The following is a 22,418-nucleotide window of genomic DNA, read 5'->3' on the forward strand; positions in this document are numbered from 1 at the left end:
ATGCAGAGTGAGTTAAGCAGAGCCTAGAAAATAAGATCAATATATTCAGTGACTCTAACAATGAAAATGGAAGACAGCTACTAAAAAAAAGTGAATGTCGCAAAATTACAATGAACAAGCATGGCTCAAAAAAAAATGTAATAGAAAACATCATACTTTTGCCTCTTTGCAGTATACCCATGAATGAGGTATACTGCACATACTTTCATACTTTTGTCTTGTTTTTAATCAATTTTACTTATTTTCTCTCTTCATTTTCATTTTTTACTGTCATACTATATGCTTTTTATTTGGCTATTCCTCTCTGAAGAGAAGGGGGAAGGGATACTGGGGGAAAAGTTAGTGATGTAAAAGAAAATGAAAAATAAATCAATAAAAATTATTTTTAAAAAGACAGCTCAAGTACTATCTTTTAGATTAAGCCTTTCTTGATTCCCCTCCTACCCCTACTACCACCTATTCTTAGTGGCTTGCCTCTAAGTAACTACTTGAAGTTAATTACCTGATATTTGTTTTAATGTATTCTGTGTTTAATAAATCTTTATTTTGTGTCCCTATATCTATCTTCCAAAATCTAACTTGAGAGCATGGATTGTTGAATATTTGTTTCTGTACCCTGAGAACCTAGGACAGTGCCTCTGATACATTTAATAAATACTTGTTGATTAAGAAAAGAGCCACTGAAAACTGACACATTGCAGGAGCATTAAAACATCAATATGTAGAACTCAATTTTTTAAGCTCTGTGATATTAATGATAATCCTAAAACTAAGTAATTGGGCAGTTAATGACCTTCAACCTACCACTTTTCTCCCATGCAATTCTGAAATCAACTCACTATTTGTAGTGTCTGCTCTAAAATGTATATACTGCTGTATTAACTAGTGGATTGGCCTTCCAACTACATATCCTAATCTTGACAAGCAGGCATTTCCATCTATTTAGTCTTTCATGTATGGACTGTTATGTTTATAATTTTTCAGTAATTATGGATCTCATTAAATAGTCCCTTCTATATTCTAGGACTTGATGCATTAATACAATTATCAGTGAAAGTAGGTATTTGGAGGGTCACATAATAGGAAATCTCTTTTTGATTTCTATCCTATACAAGACATCCTTCATGAGAGTGGTAAAAAGCTTTGGTAAGTAGACAGATTTCTGTTTCACATCAACCATAATAAACATAAACAGAAAGTTGTTGAACAAAATGTGTTCATTGTGGTTTCATTTATCAAGGAAGCATGCATGAACTTAATATGTGAATGCTGAAGCAAAGTCCTTTAGGTCCTTCAAATATCTTTACAATCTACCTCTTTAGGCTTATTTCACAGTGTATCCTTTCATCTATGCTACATTCCAGTCAACTGGATTACTGCAGAATTTCCAGTCTTTTTCTAGACTCTGCCTTTTCTGTGAATTCATGATGGCTCCCCCTAATGCCTACCCAAACCCCCTCCACAGCTCAGTCTGTTTAAAACTTTTTTTTCTTCAAGTTCCCATCTTGATCTGAAGATCAGTTACCACCTTTTTTGTGAAACTTTTCCTTATCTTCCCTCTCAGACTCACTGGAAGAGTATTGCTAACCCCATGTCAATCTTGTTTTTATCTATGATAAGCTGATTTTTTATTACTTTAATTTCTTTCTAAACACATGACATCTTCTAAAATTAGACATTCATTATTTATACACAGACACATATATTTGTGTGCTTCAAAAACTGTCAGAAATTGCTTAAATTTATGACACCATTATTCACTGAAGATATCTTTTTGGCAGAAATAATGTGAGTAAGACCATGTCAATGTAGCAAGAGATCTAGGGAGCTAAGGCTCAGAAGGCAACACATTCTTTATGATCTCAACATGGCCCTAGAAAAACTAGAGAATGTTATTAACCTTTGCCCCTGACAAGGTTTTATAGAAAGCAGTCATGTATACCTACAACTGGCAGTAGTGCTCAGGAGTGTGTTTTTTTTTCTTTTTTTTTTTTTAAAGCAATCGGGGTTAAGCAACTTGCTCAAGGTTACACGGCCAGTTACTTCTGGGTGTGGTGCTGAGTATCTGAGCCCGGATTTGATCCAGGTCATCCCAACACTGGAGCTGGTGCTCTTACTCGCTGAGCCACCTGGCCACCCCTAAGCAATTGGGGTTAAGTAACTTGCTCAAGGTTACACGGCCAGGTGTTTCTGGGTGGGTGCTAGGTGTCTGAGCCCGGGATTCGATCTCCAGGTGTTCTCAACACTGGAGCTGGTGCTCTTATTCGCTGTGCTACCTGGCCGCCCCAGTGAATATAACTTCTACTAGCACAGATAATTATGCTTGCAGGTTTTGATGGTCAAGGAATTCATAATCACACTACTTGTACCCAAAATCTTTCCAGCTTGGTAAATACCAATCAAAAATTGTTTTCTGTGGCAAAATCCAAAGAAATCAAAGCCACTTCTACAGTACAATGTGATGGTGGAATAAAACTTTAGCAGGTTTATGTCAGAAAATTACTGAGAGGTCACAATAGCAGGAGATATTCAAGGAGGGACATATGACTTCTACTTGGAGGGGTGGGGAAGATGGATTAGGGGGCAGGTAGTAGCTGGCTGGGCCATGAAAAAAACTGTAGGACTCTACTATAGAAAAGGCCACTTATATAAAAGAATTTAATTGCTTGAGATAATGAACTTTAGAAATTATCAACCTTATTTCTCAGAGAGCAAAACAGTTCATAAATACAATTATCTATAAAAATATAAATGAAATTTCCAATCAGGCCTTGATGAATGATTCTACCAATTATTTAAGCAATGGTTCTTTCTGGGTAGACTAGAAATTAATATTCTATTATTTGGGTTGGAAGACTTCACCTCAAATGAAATTTGAACATGAATCTATACTAACTTCTCTGTAGCCCAGAAAATGAAAAATCTGAAAAGCCTTATATGATCTGGGAGATATTTGACCATTTCAGGATGATAATAATAATACTGACCACTGTGAATGGTATTTGGGGTTTTTAAAGCAATATTCATAACATCCCTGTGAGTAGGTACTATTGTCCCTATATAAGAGAAAACTGAGGTTGAAAGAAATTAAGTGACTTTCCAAGGATCACTCAACTAGTATATAGACAGGATTCAAACTCATTTCTTTTAATGCCAAGTCTACTTCTCCATGCACAACACCACTAATAATGGTTTCCTCTAAGAATTCTTTATGTAGCTATCAGCTAAAAAACGTTTTGCTAATGATCTGAAGATATGATTCATAAAGAGTCAGCAGAAATAGAAATATATTCTATCTTATCTCTAGTCCTTTTGTATTCATAGCTCTTTAAACTGATAGTAGGTAACAATATGGTTCTTTTTTAGGTATGGGTGCCCTAAATAGGAAGCTTCTAAAAAAAATGCTCTGAACATTGGAATATGACTTGCCATTTAGACAATGTTTTCATCCTTTTCTTTACTGAGGGATACAGGCATCCCTGAAATATGGGGGAAGGGGAATGAATAACCTGACTGTTGCTAAAATAACATAAGAAAAATAAATCTGTGGCTTTCTAGATGAAAACGGAATCTTGAGCAATGAACAGCTTGTGTTTACAAAGAAAAAGAATCACAATGAAACGTGACTGCCTTTGCTCTCATTTCATAATTAAAAGTAGTGGAGGAAGGGGAAGCTGTAGAAGAAATACAGTTTGCATTTCAGAAGTTAGAAACTTCATTAAAAAAATCTTGAAAAATTACTTGAAAAATTCATTAAAAGCAGCTTGGATGTGAGCCACTCCATGGCTTACACTAGGTAATGGAATGGCAATAAAAGTCAATAACAATGTCATTCCATTTTGCTGAAGAAAACTGTCTATTCAAGTTTCCTTAAGGTTGAGTGCAGGTCAGGTTTATTAAATATCTTTATTCATAACCTGGAAGATATATATTCAGTTCTATTCTTTCCATAATACATATTACATCATACTCAAAGAAAATTTAGTGTGTTATGCTAAACTAAGAAGCAGCTTAGTACAATGGAAAAGGTGTTTGGATTTGGAGGTAAAGTAGTTGGATCCAAATCCAGACTTATATATACTACCAGTTTGATTTTAGACAGATCACCTACCCTATCTGGATCCCAGCTGCTTAATCTGTAAAATGAAAAGGTTGGACTAGATCTCCACTAACTTCCCTTCCAGATCTAAATTTATGACTTTGTGACACTCAGAAAAGTCACTTTTACACCACCCCTAGTCTTTATCACTCCTACCCAATACCTCTCTGCTCTTCTCTAAATTTGCTTCTAGATTTTTCATTTGCACCAAGGTATGAATGAATGATGAAGACCATAAATGACTATTCTTCCAAGAGGAATCTGTAAATCTAATAGGATCAAATTCTCAAACAAAGGGGATGTCGTTTGAAAGGAAGTTGATAGTACAGGGGGCAATGAGTCTTCCAGGAAACCATTACTATTGTGCCACCATGTCAGGTTGACTATACATAGCAAATGTGAAACATATGAGGCAATATGGTACAGAGAAACAATCTTGGGTTGTTCACTTGGGTTCACAAAAGCTTTGCATTTGAGTACTGTCTTTGAAACTAACTGATTGCATGACCATGGACACTTGATTTAATCACTCTGGACTACAGTTTCTAACCTGTAAAATGGGATAATAATGTAAACTACGGATAATATGATGCAAACTAATAATAATATAAACATTAAAGTGCTGTGTTAATATGTGAGCTAGGCAATACAGCGAATAAAGTGCCAGGTCTGAAGTTAGGAAGACTCATTTGCCTAAGTTCAAATCTGGCCTTGGACACTTATTAGCTGTCTGACCCTGGGCAAGTCACTTAACTCTGTTTGCCTCAGTTTCATCATTTGTAAAATGAGCTGGAGAAGGAAATGGCAAAGCTCTCCAGCATCTTTTCCAAGAAAATACCAAAAGGGGTCCTGAAGAGTCAGGCACAACTGAAAACTTCTGAACAAGACTGTCATAATCGGAGTGCCTGAATCCCAGCATTTTATTAGAAAAATTGAGTACAAAATTCTAGGCATGCTACTTTATCTGTTTTAGAAGTATAGTTTCTAAACATCTTGTGGGCAAGGACTTGATCTTATTTACCATCTTTCTATTTCCTTCTGCACTTCATATGCTTAATAATGTCCAGCAAAAGAACCTTGAAAAAACTATGCTTGTCTCAAATGAGTATCAGTGGCTTGCCTTTTGACTGCCTTTTGGGAGCCCTTCCACATTCCTAGTCAGGCTTTCCCTGGGGCCCCTTTTTGGAACTATAGACAGTCAATATCAAGCATTACCTCCTGATGCTATTATATGAATGTGCTGAGGGAAATCTTTCTTTCTAAGTGTACGTCAGGGTGCCATCTTGCCCTCCCCTTGCCCTCAATATAGGTAAAGCATTGACTTTTTATATACACATAGACACATAAATGTATGTATATATGTGTGATATGAATATATAATATATACATACATGCCATTCAATCATCTCAATATACAGTTCTATTGCCTACTGCTGGTTTCATATAAAGCAGAAATTATTAAGTGAAAGAGAATAGAAAATATTTCTTTAATTACTCCTATGGTCATTAGAAGATGGATTCTCATACCCTCTCAAAAGTCATGGAGAAATCCTCTCCAGGTTTTCATAACAAATCTGATATCTTGAACATAGATCACCTAGTCTTGATCAATGTTGATTTTTCATATACAATGACAAAGCACAATACCATGCAGGAAAAAATCCCAAGTTAGAAATCATAGAAATAAAAATTTGGATCTGGAAGGGACCTCAGGGGATATCTAATCTAAACCTCTCATTTTATATTTGAGGAAACTGAAGTCCAAGAAGCCTGAGTGACTTGTCCTTGGTCACAACAGCCAGTAGTGTCAAAGGTGGTATTTGAACATGGATCCTCTAACACTCTCTACAGTAGTACATTATCTGACAAAGCATGGTGCTCTGTCTTATGAAAAGACAGAAAGAAAGGAAGGATGGATGGACAGAAGGAAATAAAGGAAGGAAAGAAAGAAAAAAGGAAGAGAAGAAAAAAGTATATAATGGATTTTCTTCATTGTATTACAGAGCACAGAAAAAAAGGAAATCACTCATGCCTAATTTTACTCTCAGTTTCATCTAAAGCCTAAATTTGTTGAGAGACTTTCTTCTTTGATGTAAGTCAAAGAGCCACTGGGAAAGTATGTTGCGGCAAATTGTTAAGGAAGGGATATTTGTGATGGTTACAGGCACAATCCAGAGAATTCAGTCACATCTGGTCCTTAGCCTCATGGCCATAAGGATCAATAAGACTAACAGTCCCTTTACAAACTCATATAAGTCATCTTAACCCTCCTTCCCGTCTTGCTCTTCTCTTTCTCAGTAGAGGCCATCCATCTATCTCAGTCATATTTAGGCTGGAAAGGCTGAAAAGTGAAAGTCACATAGTCAATAGGAAACTGAAATCTGCCCAGTTGCAGTACAGGGTAACACATTAGAGATTAGAATGATGAGATTGACAATTTCATTCAAGCGATGAATGGACAATGAAAACAGTCTGTCAGAGAATATGTAATTAGAGTGCAGTGATGGGTTTGACAAACTGCCTATCCAAGTTGCAGAAAAATTAAGAGTAATACAGAGTAGTCTCAAAAAGGGAAAGTTTCTTTAGATTCTGAAAATAAATTTCTAATGTATCAGAAACTATTACGTTCAGTACCATTTCACTTTTAAAGCCCTTCATAACCTAGCCCTTACCTGTCTCTCTAGTCTTCCTAAACTTTAATCCTCCCCTCTAGCATCAAGTGATGCCACTGAACTCTTTGTTATTCTTTGCACAAAATACTCCATCTCTTCCTAACTCCACAGTTTGTTATTAGCTGTCCCTCATGCCTGGAATGTTTTCCCATCTTACCTCGGCTCCTGGTTTATTTTTCAAGTCTCAGATAAAAATATCATCTTCTGTTAGAAGTCTTCTTGGGTATGTGTGTATTTTAATCTTGTATATACATAGTTATTTCCATATTATCTTCTCTATTAGACTGTGAAATACTAGAGCAGTTGCTTCTGTCTATGTAGAATTCTTAATACTTAGCATACTACCCAGAACAATGTAGGCACCTAATAAATGCTTGCTTACTGTTGACTTATAGAAAAGAAAACACTAGAATATTAACCCAGAGGACTCTCTACTAATTTGATATATATTTTCAACTCCTGTGAACTGCGATGTCAAGTTCACAGAATTAAAAACTAATATTATGTGAAGGTGTTTGTTCCCTTTAGGTTTTTTTAAGTGTTGATAATAAAATTCATTGTACCCTTCTAGGTGGTACAGGGGGTAGAGTGCCAGGCTTGCAGTCAGGAAAACTCATTTTCCTGAGTTCAAAATTGTCCTCAGACACTTACTAGCTTTGTGCCCCTGAGCAAGTCACTTAACTCTGCCTGCCTCGGTTCCCCATCTGTAAAAATTAGCTGGAGAAGGAAATGGCAAACTACTCCAGTACCTTTGCCAAGAAAACCCTAAATGCAGTCATGAAGAATCAGACATGACTGAAATGACTCAACAACAAGTACCCTTCCAGGTCTGGTATCAGAAAAGAGGAAGGAGGGGTGGCTAGGTGGTGCAGTGAGTAAAGCGCTGGCCCCAGAGTCAGGAGGACCAGAGTTCGGTTCTGGCCTCAGACACTTAACACCCACACAAAACAACTAGCCGTGTAACCTTGGGCAAGTTACTTAACCCCAACTGCCCTCCAAAAGGCCAAAGAGAAAAAAAAAGAGGAGGGAAAGAAAAGGAAGGGGAGCAGAGAGAAAAGGAAGGATAGGCAGAAATGGAGAAGCAAGGGATAGCAGAGAAAATGAGGTAAGAAAATGAATTTACTCCTTCTCAAATGTGTTTTCTATCCCTTTTTAGAATAGCAGACTGTGTTGCACAAACATCACGATTACATATACTGAATAAGGTCTCCACATGCTGAAATGAATACAGAGCTCACAAGAAAAGCAGAATCACTGGCATCTAACAATTGCTGAATGCTCAACATACTGTATCCATTGTCACCTCTGAATAACCTGTGCATTATAGAAAGCACCAGGTACAGAATCATAGAAAGATAGAAAGGTTTCCAAAATAATATAAATATCGGCCATCTAGAAATGACAGCACAGCACTAGAGATCCAAAGAGTCAGATTATTGGTATAAAGGAATGGCAGCAAACACATTTTCTTTTAAAAATCCTATCACCACAAACTTGCGCACAGTATAAATTCCTTGAGGAATAAAAGAATTCTTTGGGGGGGGGGTGTGCAGATATTTATAAATAAATTGGCATAACTTAACACAACACATATGGAACATATGGTAAGGAAGAATTACTTCACAATATTCTTTTAAATTGCTTTTTTTTTTTGCCCTGTAGACACTCCCTGGCAAGAAGGAAGAAAACTGTCTTACCTGAATCAAACCCAAAACTTGGCACAATGTCCACTGTTCCATGAAAGGCTCCAGCCCATGCTGAGGTAGCAGTGGTGACAGTAGTAGGGTCTGTCTTTGTGATGTCACACTGGGGAGCAGGAATCCTGGCTGTACGAACTGAAGGCATCAGCAAAGAGCCATACCGAGGATCCAAATGGGAGCTGGCAGAAGGGTGGTGATGGTGGCGGTGGTGCACGTGTGCATGGGGATGATGGTGATGCATGTACACATCATGCATGTGTGTATATGACGAGCTCACCTGAGATGTCAGTGGATAGTGCCAGGACTCTGACACAGGAGGGGGAGGGGGAGGGCCAGTCTGATGCAAATTGTGTCCTGGCCAGGGACCAGGATCAGTTGCTGCAAAGGTGCCTGGTGCAGTGACTGAGAAGTCAGGGTGAACTCCACTTAAACAGGGCCGAGGTGGGGGCTGGTAAGAGCTGGTCCAAAACGAAGTCGGGAAACTACTCCTCTGGCTTGAAAGAGTTGAGCTGTCTGAGAGCCAGGGGGGGAAAAAGTTTATATAAGTTTCAGTTCTTGAATGATTTGTCCAATAATAATTTTTATATCCTTAAAACTTATTTATTGTTTTTAGCATTCACCCAATAATATTTTACAAGTATATATTAGTATGCACGCAAGGGTGGAGTAACATTAAAGATACCTCAGGACTCTAAAGCCACTGCTATTTGGAGATTCAAATAATTGCACTGTTTTTCCTTTTCTGGACCTATGGATTTTTCTGTCATGTTATATGATGACATGTATAAATCCTGTAGTTGAAATATTATTTATATCCTCTTATGTACTCTACTGCCACGAAGTGAGCTGTGATGCCTAATCTTGGTCTTGTTCGCCTTGAATAGTTTAAAATACACACAGACACACACACACACACGATGATTATTTATTCAAATAGCTAAATATTTTTCTTAAAACCAGGTCTGTGATTTTAACTATGTATGAAGCTCACTGTTAGGAACTTCCTCTTCAAGTGAAGATCAGGAACTTCATAGCCTTAGAACAGTGGTTCTCAATTTTGTCAACAGCAGTAGAATCTTTCCATTAAAATATCAGAACCCTTGTAGTAAAATCCTCTAAAGTGATTATTTTAATGCTTATTAACAATATAAGGAAGGAGGAGGAGGAGAAGAATTTAGAATTTTTCAGGGTTTCCAGAGTACAGTTTTAGAAACACTAACCTTAAAGAGTATTCCCTGAGAGTGCTAAAAGGTTACTAGGGTCACAGACCCAGTGTGTTCAAGAGGAAGGACTCGAACCCCAAGATTTCTAATTCCTAGGCAAGCTGTATCCATCACACCATGCTATCTCTCAAACTTTAAAGTGGTAGATTGGATGAATATGTAATATTTATTGATTACATTCATTTCAAAAAATAAGACTGTAGTAGGTTCAAGAATCTATTTTCAACAAAAATATTCTTTTCTATCATGGTGATGGTGTAGTATAGAAGAAAGAGAAATGGACTGTATTCCAAGAAAGGGATATCTTAACTTTTCTGAGCCATTTCCTTCATCTATAAAATGCGAAGGTGGGCTTGAGCTAGATATTTTTGAGACACTCTCTACCTCTAACCAGGGTGGAGAACCTGTGGCCTCAAGGCCACATGTGGCCTAGGTCCTTGGGTACAGCCTTTTGACTGAGGCCAAGTTATACAGAACAAATCCTTTTATTAAGGGAATTTGTTTTGAGAAGTTTGGATTCAGGCACCTAGAGGGCCACATGTGGTCTCGAGTCCGAAGATTCCCCACCCCTGAATAAGTGGACTAGCGGCCAAGGTAATGTGTGAATGACAACAAAATTCAAGACCATCATCCTTTCTAGAACAGGAAAGAACTTACTAGAACAGTAAAGTGTTCTCACACTGCAAAGTCCCCACTAAAGTTCTGAACTACATACACCTCTACAATGGGCAGGAAAGGCTATCTGAAATAGAATCATTGAAACGTCTACTGTTTTTACAGTGATCTTGAATTTCTAGGATATAGGTTTCTGACCTCAAGGAAATTTATGCAACTGGGACCATTAATCATATACATTACATACATCATCTGACTAAAAAGAATTAGGCTGGGACAGTAATTCTCAAACTTTATCATTCCCAAACTTCCCTAAGGGCTTCTTTGCTTCTCTACCCAACTCTCCCAAGGTTAGACTAATACCTTAAAAAGAAAAAAAAAATTCTTCTCATTCATCGCACAGAAAATGTGCATCATTTCATGGTTCTAAGTCTATTCTCTCCTCTGAGCATTACTATAAATTTTAAAAGATGTGCTTGGATTTGATGCTTGGATTTAAGAAACAGCAAAATTTACCTCTGTTTATGCACAGAATCTTCAGAGTCAATAGACACATTCAATTCCTACTATCAATACATTAATTAATAAGTCTTTATTAAGCATCCATGTGTTGAACATTATGCCAAGTGGCAGGCTTACAAATAAAATTCATTAAACAATCTCTAGTCACAAGGAACTTATGTTCTAATGGGAGACACCAAGGACATATAATCAGATGTAGATGATATAGATATATCAATGCATATACAAAAAAATTTAAAAAATAAATATAAAATAGTTAAGCTCAAGGTAGTTTGATAGAAAGGGCAGTAGCCCTTGAAGGGATCACAAAAGATTTTTAAGGACTGCATCTTAAAGGAAAAGGGGAATTCCAGATAGGGGGTATAGTTAATGCAAAGATCTAGAAACTGACTACAGGCAAGGGATCTGTAGTCAGTAAAATCTGTGTTAAAGCCCTACCTCTAACATGTACTAGCTATATGATGATAAGTAAGTTAACTCAGTTTCTGTATCTGTAAATTGGGATAATCCTGCCTGTTATATTTATTTACAGAGTTGTTGGGAGATAATATATGCAGTTTTTTTCAAACATTGAAATGTTACAAAAATGCTAATTTTTATTATCATCACGTGTAAAACATTGTTCTAGCAGCTGGAGTAAAAGTAAACACTAAATCAAACACTAACCTTCCAGGAACTTCTATTTTCCAAAGTGAATTTGTTAAGCTGAGTACACACTACTTGGGAAAATCTCAAATTCAAAATTAAACGTGGATTGTAGGTATGAATAGCACCATCAGTAAAAAGAATTTAACATCAGATATATGCAAGTTGAAGATAACCAGAGCATGCAATTCTACACAATTATCCTCACTTTCTCCCCTATTTTGTAATTCTATCACAAAATCAGTATGTATTGTGCTTGAGAAGGCAACCTGTGCCCAATATATAATAGAACTGAAATACAAATTTACTCTGAGCTCCTTCAGAGCAGCAACTATTTCTGGACAGTCTTTGCATTCCCAGTGTTTAGTAGTGTCTGACTGTTTTATGTTTAATAAATGCTTGTTGACATGACCCCAAGGGTCTTTGGAGAGATGGGATTTGAGCTGAGTTTTTGAAGGAAATCAGGGAAGCTAAGAGGAAAGAGGGATAAAAGTTATCCCAAGTACATAATTCTCCTTCAATGCTACTGCATCCACTTTGTTAATTATCTCCAATTTATCCTATATGTATTTTGTTTGTATATAGTTGTTTATATATTATGTCCTCCTTTATCCTGCGAGCTCCTTGAGAGCAGGGGTTATTTTTGGCAAGCTTTTGTTTCTCTAGCCTGGCACTTAGCACAGTGCCTAGCATATAGTAGGCATTTAATTTTTGTTGACTGAAACTTGCTTCTAAATGCCAATTACAGATTGCTTTTGGGTCTATCTATCTATCTATGTATCTATCTATGTATCTATCTATCCATATATCTATATGATGTTATAAAATATCTAATCTCTCTCTCTCTCTCTCTCTCTCTCTCTCTCTCTCTCTCTCTCTCTCTCTCTCTCTCTCTCTCTCTCTTTCTCTCTCTCTCTCTTTCTCTCTCTCTCTCTTTCTATTTTACTACAGTCAATGGAGAAAGGTTTTTGGTCCAATGTTTCCCAAAATGAAACAAAGAACTGTAACGTTAAGGAAAGAATCTGGAGATTTTTCCCTTCCCCTTAATAGGCCCATGTGAGCTACTTTGAGCTTTGGTCCAATCCACAGCTGGTGTCACATGGAACCCATGGTGAGAAGAGTTTGCCCACCAGAGCATGAGCAGAGGCAGGAAGTGGGAGAGCGAGGTGGAGCTGAGAAAGAGAGGAGGCAGAGCAGCTAGTGTGGGTGAGAGAGGGGCACTCTGCTTAAAGGAGAAACAAGGGTATTGCACTGGTGATATAAGGACCACCAAGGGCTTTATAGGAATGGCTAGGTATTCAGAAAATTTGAGCTTTCAGAAAGATTAATCCCCAAATAGTGCTTAGTACCTAGCTCTAGCACTTATGAGTTATGAACTATTTAAAACTTAAATTTGATCATGTCTTATAGGTGTGTATACACATACATATGTTTATATAACAAACATGCAACATACATGTATACACATATGCATTTATATGTAGGCAATAAACACATGTGCATAGACATATACATATGTGTGTCTACTTCCCTTCTATACATACATTTATATAGATACACATATTCTATATCTCATAAAAACTCAATATTAAGTAAAAACACAAACATACATTAGTTTGTATTTTTCACATATGTATATGTTGATTTTCTAGGTTTTTTTTTTTTTTTTACAGCAACTGGGGTTAAATAACTTGCTCAAGGTACACAACCAGTTATTTTGTGTAGGTGTATCTGAGGCCGAAACCAATCCCAGGTCTCCCGATGCCCTGGTTTTTTTAGGTTCTATGTGTATGGAAGTAGGCTTACTTTTAGGTTTAAGATTTAACATGCCTAGAATTTTAAGAGTAGGCAGAGAGATGTCTCCCATTGAGAGAGCATGTCAATCTAAAATTTCTTCGTTCTCTTTATTCTTTCTTTCTTTCTTTATTTTGCCTTTTAGAGGGCAGTTGGGGTTAAGCATCTTGCCCAAGGTTACATGGCTAGTTTTTTGTGTGTGTGTGTGGGTGTTGTGTCTAAGGCTAGAACCGAACTCAGGTCCTCTTAACTCCGGGCGGAGGGTTTACTCACTGCACCACCCACTCTTTATTCTTTAGGTCACATGGTTTGATTACTGAACAAAATGACATTAAGAATAGAAATCTATTTTTTTTTAAAAATCATTCTGTGAAGATAGAACAGAACCTGAGAAGTTCCTCAGGGAAAAATGAAATTAGAAGTAATTTAAAGTTTGTACAGTCAATATGTCTCTTGTACCTAATATAAAGTTGCAGAAATATATGCAATTTTTGTTCAAAACTGCTGATGTATTTTATAACCAAAAAAATAAAAATCTTGGAAAACAAATCTATTTAAGAACAAGTCCATGCTTCAAAACCATTACTTGTGATTCTGTTCGCTTAAGAAAACATATAAATTATACTGATACAAAGAAACAGATGGAGAACTTTGTTTCTTGACTGAGGATCACTGTGCTTATTTCATATGTATGTAAATGCATTTTTCTTATATGCTCTTAATCACTGCCACATTTATTGGATGAAAAATGTTAACCTAAAAGGGCATAAAATAAGTTATTTCTATATAAAATTACTTTTCATTTTAAAGATGGAATTTCAAGGCATCCTAATATGGACACTCCACTAAGGTTTTGGCTTTAATGTTATTCAAATATTTAGAAACCTTTAAAATTCTATGACCCCATTTTGAATGTCATGTTTTTGTTTTAATAGCATTTGGACAAAAGAACACTTTTGGTTCTTCATGAAACTATCTGTGTGAACTTAGATAAGTTATTTAGGTTTTCTGGAGCTTTCGCAGTTTTCTAATCTTCAAAATGAGAGGTTTATGCTATGAGATTTCTAAACAGGGATAATAACTAGATCCACTTTGGCTCTAAATAAATCTTTAAAATTGTAAGTTTGATACCAACCACCATCACTACAAAGCTCATTTAGTCATTTCAGTGTTATATTTATTACAGAAATCCATCTGAGATATGACAGAAGCTGATACTGAAATAACAATCAGGGTGCTTAATTTCATAGCTGTTGAGGAACTTCTTAGATTAACCCTTAAATGCCTGATTGAAAAAAAAAAAAGGCCAAGTTTGCTCTGGGTTGCAAGACAATTTTTGAAAGCATATGTTTTAACAGAAGAAACTGCTCTAAAAAACACAAAAGTTCCCACCAGTTAAGAATTCTGGCCCAGGGGCATCTAGGTGGCACAGTGAATAGAGCATTAGCCCTGGAGTCAGGAGGACCTGAATTCAAATCCTGCCTTAGAGACTTGACACAATTACTAGCTGTGTGACTTTGGGCCAGTCATGTAATTGCCCTCCAAAAAAAAAAAGAGAGAGAGAGAAAATTCTGGCCCAAAGAATAGAAGGCATCCTGAAAAATCCTAGTCAAAGTTCCTATTATAAATAGAATTCTTTTTTTGTTTTGTTTTTTTTGGAGGGGGAAGGCAAGGCAATTGGGGTTAAGCCTTGCCCAAGGTCACAAAGCTAGTATAGTGTGTCAAGTGTCTGAGGCTAGATTTGAACTCAAGAGTCTCCTGACTCCAGGGCTGGTGCTCTATTCACTGTGCCACCTAGCTGCCTCCTGTAAATATGATTCTTAAGAATCTCAGAAATATTCTTCATTTGCTGTAATACTTTGATGGGTCTATATTCTCATTGCATTAAGGTCTCTTTTCACAGATGCAAATTTCAACAACTTCCTGCTTTCATAGCTTAGTATTTCTCTGTATTCACTAAAAAGGACTTGCCCAATACTCTGGAGGCCCTCCTTAAGTTAGTGGGAACTTGAAAAGACTTTAGCTTAAAAAGGCCAGAGTCTTTCATTGCATCCTGGGCTATCTCCAGTCATCCTTATAAATATCTGGCCACTGGACCCAGATGGCTCTGGAGGAGAAAGTGAGACTGATGATCTTGCACAGCCCTCCCTCACTCAAATCCAAGTCAACTGCAAGTCATGTCATCATCTCTCTGATGTCATGGTCTTCTTTGAGAAGGAAGGACAAACACAATTTTATGGGAACTGGTGAATAGAATTTTGGTGGTCTGCTGAGCCCTGCTCTGCACACATGACTGACCTCCCCCTATTTCCTGTCCTGAACATCCTTAATTATCTCTCGGGGGGGTAGGGGGGGGAAGGGGAAGGAATAACTAACACCAGGAACATACTGGCATTTGTCATTCTAGTTCTTCTGAGATAATAGCATTCTGTGATTTAAAGTGATATAGCATCAACATCAGGATACTTAATATATATTTTAAAAAAATTTTGCTGCCGTAAGTAGCTTGGGATCATTGAAAATATTGCATTTCCTCAGATGAGATTCAACCTTGTCTCTTTGTAGGAAATTCTAGACACTACTGGGCTGCCTATGTAACTGTATATCCAAATTTAAGATTCGCATTGTTTCATCTTTCAAACAAATGCATTGTTTTATCTACCTTGGTTTTCTAATTTGTATTTTTTAGGTTGATTTCAGGACTTAATTCATCAAGTGCAATGTCATCAGATGTCACTGAAGAAATGTGTCATGCAAAAAGAATCCTTATATTTGGAGACTGTAAAACATGCTCCATGATGCTAATGAAAATCTTAAGTTTTATGCTTCCCTTCACATGAACAATGAGTCTGTCTAGTTGAACAGTTATCTCTTTGGTCCTATTTGTCAAAGAACCTTGTATGATTTTTAACATGTACATTCTAAACACATGCTTGATGACAGTTTTTACCATACTGAAAGTTTTTAGTCATGTTCCTCCAAATGCCCAAATAAGTTGCCAACACTGAATTTTAATACTATTATTTCACGGTTGGTCTCTAGTGAAAATTATTTTCTGGACCAGAAGTGAAATCATTTGTGCTCTAGCCTTCCTCAGAATTCAGGCTTCTTTACAACCATTACCTATCAATCTCTTTCTCATTATTGAATACTAAGTGTTTTTTAAAATTCAAAGTGTAACCCCCAAAAGACTATTGCAAGTAGGGGGTGAAAACTGATGTCTTTACTCCTCAAATTCACTAAAAGGGTGTCAGTCAGGCCTCACCTGATTCAAGTATTCCTGGGTAAATCTTTTCTTGCTGTGATCATCTCCTGCTCCTGTCTCAGAACACTAAGCGTCAGGGTAACTGCCACTTTTCATATACATATATATATACATACATATATATATACATATATATACATACATATATATATTAGCAAGCTAAACCACTTTTTTTGCAACCTGTTGAATCTCAGAAACTTTCTTTTCCTCCTTTATTGGAATGTAAGATACCCATTTATTTGCAAAAGATAAGATCTCAAATAAACAAACACCAGTCAATAAAAGGGAATAAAATGCTTCATGAAGAGGCTTCAAATCATCTCAAGTAATGACTGATATGTAATCAATCACTTAATAAATATTTATTTATTTGTTTTTTGGAGGGGGAAGGCAGGGAAATTGGGGTTAAGTGACTTGCCCAAGGTTGCACGGCTAGTAAGTGTTAAGTGTCTGAGGCTGGATTTGAACTCAGATCCTCCTGACTTCAGGGCCGGTGCCCTATTCACTGTGCCACCTAGCCACCCCACAAATATTTATTAAATGCCCATGATGTGCAAGATATAGACATTAGGGGCGGCCAGGTAGCACAGCGAGTAAGAGCACCGGCTCCAGAGTCGGGATGACCTGGGGATTAAATCCCGGGCTCAGACACTCAGCACCCACCCAGAAACACCTGGCCGTGTAACCTTGAGCAAGTTACTTAACCTCAATTGCTCATAAAAAAAAAGATATAGACATTAGCACAAAGTAGCTAATTCAATTTGATAAACGGCAGAGCTAGGCATAGGGGATAAAAAAACAAAAAAGAAAAAGAAAAACTTCCTGCCCTCAAAATGCTTACTTTCAACTGGGGGTAGAGCATAGAACACAGCACATTTATAGGCAAATAAATATAAAGACTTTTTTTTGGTGGAATCCCTCTTGTGATTTCCTCAGTCTAGGGAACTCCTAGAGTAGAATTTACTTGCACTGATGTAGACTGACAAGTTGTTTATGACTTAAGAGTCTTAGAGCGTTACATGGGGGGACTGAGAGGTTGACTCGCCATTGTCACAGGGTATATAGTGTCATATGTCAGAGCCAAGTCATAACCCAATCTTCTGGATTTCAAGGCCAGCTCTCTCTATCTATTACAAAGCAAAATCAAGGTGGCTTAAGGTAAAACACTAGCTACTCTGGTGCTAGGATAGATCAACCTTGAAGGAAACTAAGAGACTCTAGGAGACAGCAGTAAAGAGGGAGGGAATTGTGGACATGGGAAAAGCCACAAAGGCAAGAGATAGAATGTTGTGTTTGGGGAATAGCAAATATACTGGTTTCAATTGAACATAAAGTACATGAAGGCACAGGACCTGTGATTTCATTGTTATAAGGATCATCCAATGAGAAAATAGCCTCTGTCAATGCAAGTTGGTAGCTTCTCTGCTATTTAACCTCCCAGAAAGTTGCCTGCAGCATTGAGCAGTTAAATGATCTGCCCAGGGTCCCATGGCCAGTATGTGTCAGAGGCAGGACTTGAACCCATATATTCTTGTCTTTGTGGCTGGTCCTCTATCCACTATACCATGGCACTTTTCTGGTTCACAAAGTTAAGGAATGTGAAAAATCTAGAAAAAAAGGCAGGCTGAAGCTGGACTGTGTGAGGCCTTCAATGACAAATTTAGGAACTTGTAAGAGCATGCCCCCAAAGAGAGAAAAGCAAGGCACAGTCAGATCGATGCTTTAGGAAAATTGTTTTGGAAACAGAATAAAGTATGGATAAGAGAAAGTTGAAATTACAATCAAGGACCCCTATTAGAAAGCTCTCACATTGCTACTGTTATAGTAAGTCAGCATTCCTTTCATATCCTCTCCATTCAGTAATTACCCCTAGCAATGTTTCTTTGGGCTTCTAAATCAATTGATTCTATACAACAATTCATCTGACACCCTATCTGCAGCCGGCCTGATCTTTCCCTTATAATAGAGTCATAGCTGAGTTAGCACGAAGAGGAGCTGAGGCTGTAGGTATAAGCAAGAAGAACAGCTTTTGGCAAAATACAAATAAGTCTAACAATGATTATTCCATGGCTACACTGGGGTGATGGATTAAATAGGGAGATGATGACATTCATCAAGGGAATTCGGTCATTAGTTTCTTCAGTTTAATTTAAAGTGTCATTCTTGAAGTATTAAAATGAAACAAAATCCTATGAATATTCAAGATGAGAAAATTCCCAAGTGACAAAATTTTCCAATTACAAAGCCAAGAAATATACAACTGCATCCAAAGATGCCACCAAATCCTGACGAATCTTAAGGCAAATCTCCACTTCATAATACACTTATATCCTCCCAAGAGGACTTTTAATTCATCTTGTAAAAACTTAAAAGAGGGGCGGCCAGGTAGCACAGCGAGGAAAAGCACCGGCTCCAGTGTCAGGATGACCTGGAGATCGAATCCCGGGCTCAGACACTTAGCACCCACCCAGAAACACCTGGCCGTGTAACCTTGAGCAAGTTACTTAACCCCAATTGCTTAGGGGCGGCCAGATGGCTCAGCGAGTAAGAGCACCGGCCCCAGTGTCGGGATGACCTGGATCAAATCCAGACTCAGATACTCAGCACCACACCCAGAAATAACTGGCCGTGTAACCTTGAGCAAGTTACTTAACCCCTATTGCTTTAAAAAAAAAAAACTTAAAAGAAACTTAATTCCATAACCCAACTGAACAGTTGGTCAGTATCTTCTCTTTAGTATATCATAGACCTCATCATCATCAGCACACGTCTATTGAGCATTATGAATTGAATATAACTTAATTTAACAAATGCGTGTTGAGACTACTATGCACTGTGCTGCGAGCTTTAAAGTATGCAATGATGATTAAGATATCATAACCCTGGCCTCCAGGGAACCTACAAACGATAATACCAAGCAAAATGCAAATGCCTTAAAAGAAGGACAACAGAGGGCTATGCCAGTTGAGGTGCATAATTTAGTTGTTAGAGGATGACATAAGGATTCGTGAAGAAGGTGCCAGAGTGCTATAGTGGAATGAGCCCCAGGCTAGATTCAGAAAAACCTGGGTGAAAACTGCACCTGTACAGAGTTATTCACTGACTTTGTAACTTGGAACAAGTCACTTAACTTCTCTGGGTCTCAGTTTCCTCACCTGTAAAATAAGGAAGTTGAACTAGATGATCTTAAAGGAACCTTGCAGATCTAAATATATGGCCCTATGAGATGAGAGAAGAGGCAAGGGAACAATGAGCATTTATTAAGTTTCTGCTATGTACCACGCACTTTACACATTATTATCTCATTTGAGCCTCATAACAACTTCCTGAAGTAGGTGCTGTTATTCCTATTTTGTACTTGAAGGACCTACGACAGAAAGAGATTAAGTGACTTGCCCAAGGTCACACAGCTAGCAAATGTCAGAGGCAAGATTTCAACTCAGGCCTTCCTGACTCCAGGCCCAGCATTCTTATCGACACCACCTTGTTGCTGAGATGAAACTAGATGGGTAGACAGGATTTCAAAAGGCAGAGCGAGAATGAGCAAAGGCTATCCCACATAGAGAAAATGATGAACAAATTTGCAGTGGGCAGTTATACATTTGCTAGAATTCAGCAGAGAGAGGTGAGAAAAAAGGTTTAAAGAATAGACTCTATAAATTATAATTCATGGAATATTACTGCATTGTAAAAAAAAACTATGAATATGAAAACTTCAGACAAGCATGAAAAGATTTAAACAGATGCAAAGTGAGATAGCTGGAACCAGTCAATTAACATATACAATGTTGACAATCTAAATAGAGAGAACAAGCCAAAAAACAATGAGTGAACACTGCAGAATTATAAGGGCAAGTTTCCTGAAGAAGGGAAAATATATGTCCTATCTTTCTTTACATAAGTTGGGGACTATGTCGTATTCACATACTTTGCTAAACTGTATTTTCTAAAAATCCTTTAAAAAATTTATCAATTGATAAATGTTTATTAAATGCCTACTAAGTCAGGCAATGTGTTAAGCACTGGGGATGCAAAAAAAGGGGCAAAAAACTATCCCTGCTCTCAAGGGGAAAGTAGGGGAAGGAAAGGGAGATGTTTCGTAAGGATGATGATATAAAAACAAAAGTTATCATTGAGGGTTTTTTTTGTCTTTTCTTTTGAACACTCAGATGCCTGTTAGCAAGGTGTTTTGTGGTTATAGTTTCTATTAAGGCATTTGGGGTCTCATTTAGAAGTCTCGAATTTCAGTAGACAATAGGAAATTTCTGGAGGTTTTATGAGCATAATCATAATTGTGCTTTAGAAAGATAAATCTGTCAATGATATATAGTGGGAGAGAGTGAAGATGGAAGATTGGAATTAGAATGCTATTGCAACACTACAGGCAAAAATAATAGACCTAGGACTTTAGTATAAGGAGGTGTTGAGGAGGGTGTTGGGAGTGGGGGTGGGGATGATGAAAGGCCCCCAAACACTATGGACTCAGAATTGAAAGGACTTCTCACTGGAGAATTTTTGGTCATTTTGGAAAATAAAGTAGTTAAAAATTATGATTAGGGTTTAATTTGGGAAATCAGCAAAATAGTAGAGACTTTTGCAAGAACAGTAAAATCAGGTAGAAAGTCCAGTTTGAACAGGTAAGGGGAGGAGATAATAAGCATTTATATAGTGCCTGATACAAATATTATCTCATCTGATCCACATAAAAACCTTATGAAATAAGTGCTATCATTCCCATTTTACAGTTAGGGAAATTAAGGCAAATAGAGGTTAAGAGATTTGCTCAGGAAGGCCAGATTTAAATTTCTTGACTCCAGGCCCAGTGCCCTTTTCCTTGCATCACCTAACTCCATAGAGATGATGATTAAGATTTAATTTGTACTGATTAGAGGTACAAGGGCAAGATTTCCAAAAGGCGGCTTGGAGTCATTGGACCTAGATTTGAATCCTGGTTCTCTCTTACCTCTGTCCTTAGGTATACCATTTAATATCTCTGGGCCCTAGTTTCCTCATCTTTAAAGTGAAGATGCTGGATAAAATGGACCTTATCTTACCAGCTCTAAATCTTATGATCTGCCAATTATATTACTGATAATTTTTAAGAATACTGTTTCAATAGTGCATATGATATTGTGGTGTGGAAATTCTGAGATGAGGACAGAGTCATTCACTCATTGTCAATGGTGCCCATCTGTTTTCACCTTCTTTCTTTCCCCTGGGAAAAAATTACTCTTCCAGGAGGCAATAATCTCTTCTTCCTCTCATAGAAAGCCACTTATCTCTTTATTGGCTACCAGTGAAAGTAACTAGATGTGGATAAACTTGGATGTATTTTACTTCTAACTTACTTTCAATTTCAATTTTTAAAATGTACCTATCATAAAATGCACTGATTAGTGATTTTAATACTACTTGATTACTCATATAACCCAGAAAAGAATGGTGATTTAAATAACTTAGGTGCTGTAAACTCACTTTGGAGTTTGACAGGTTTCAAAATGACATACTCAATAGAAATAAGAGTTCATTTGGTTGTTTTAATGAGGAGAGATAGAGACACAGAGAGAGAGAGAGAGAGAGACAGAGAGAGAGAGAGAGAGAGAGAGAGAGAGAGAGAGACAGAGAGACAGAGAGAGAGAGACAGAGACAGAGAGAGACAGAGACAGAGACAGAGAGAGACAGAGACAGAGACAGAGAGACACAGAGAGACAGAGAGAAAAGGAGGAGAAGGAAGAGAAGAAGAGGAAGAAGAAAGGGAGGGAGGGAGGGAAGGAAGGAAGGAAGGAAGGAAGGAAGGAAGGAAGGAAGGAAGGAAGGAAGGAAGGAAGGAAGGAAAGAAGGAAGGAAGGAAGGAAGGAAGGAAGGAAGGAAGGAAGGAAGGAA

The 22,418-nt window shown here is 37.4% G+C and overlaps 1 protein-coding gene across 3 annotated transcripts in view; it reads right to left on the reverse strand.

Moving 5' to 3' along the window:
- The window catches only part of VGLL3 (vestigial like family member 3), a 60,222-nt gene that overhangs the window by 22,358 nt on the left and 15,446 nt on the right, over positions 1 to 22,418 (reverse strand). For all 3 annotated transcript variants that reach the window (XM_069093923.1, XM_069093922.1, XM_069093921.1), the window contains exon 3: positions 8,469 to 8,984. In XM_069093923.1, the coding sequence (XP_068950024.1) occupies positions 8,469 to 8,984 (516 nt within the window). The remainder of the gene's footprint in view (positions 1 to 8,468; positions 8,985 to 22,418) is intronic.

Source organism: Petaurus breviceps, unplaced genomic scaffold, assembly GCF_028583685.1.
Source record: "Petaurus breviceps papuanus isolate PSGF00001 unplaced genomic scaffold, PetGlider_PUasm1.0 213, whole genome shotgun sequence".
NCBI lineage: Eukaryota > Metazoa > Chordata > Mammalia > Diprotodontia > Petauridae > Petaurus > Petaurus breviceps.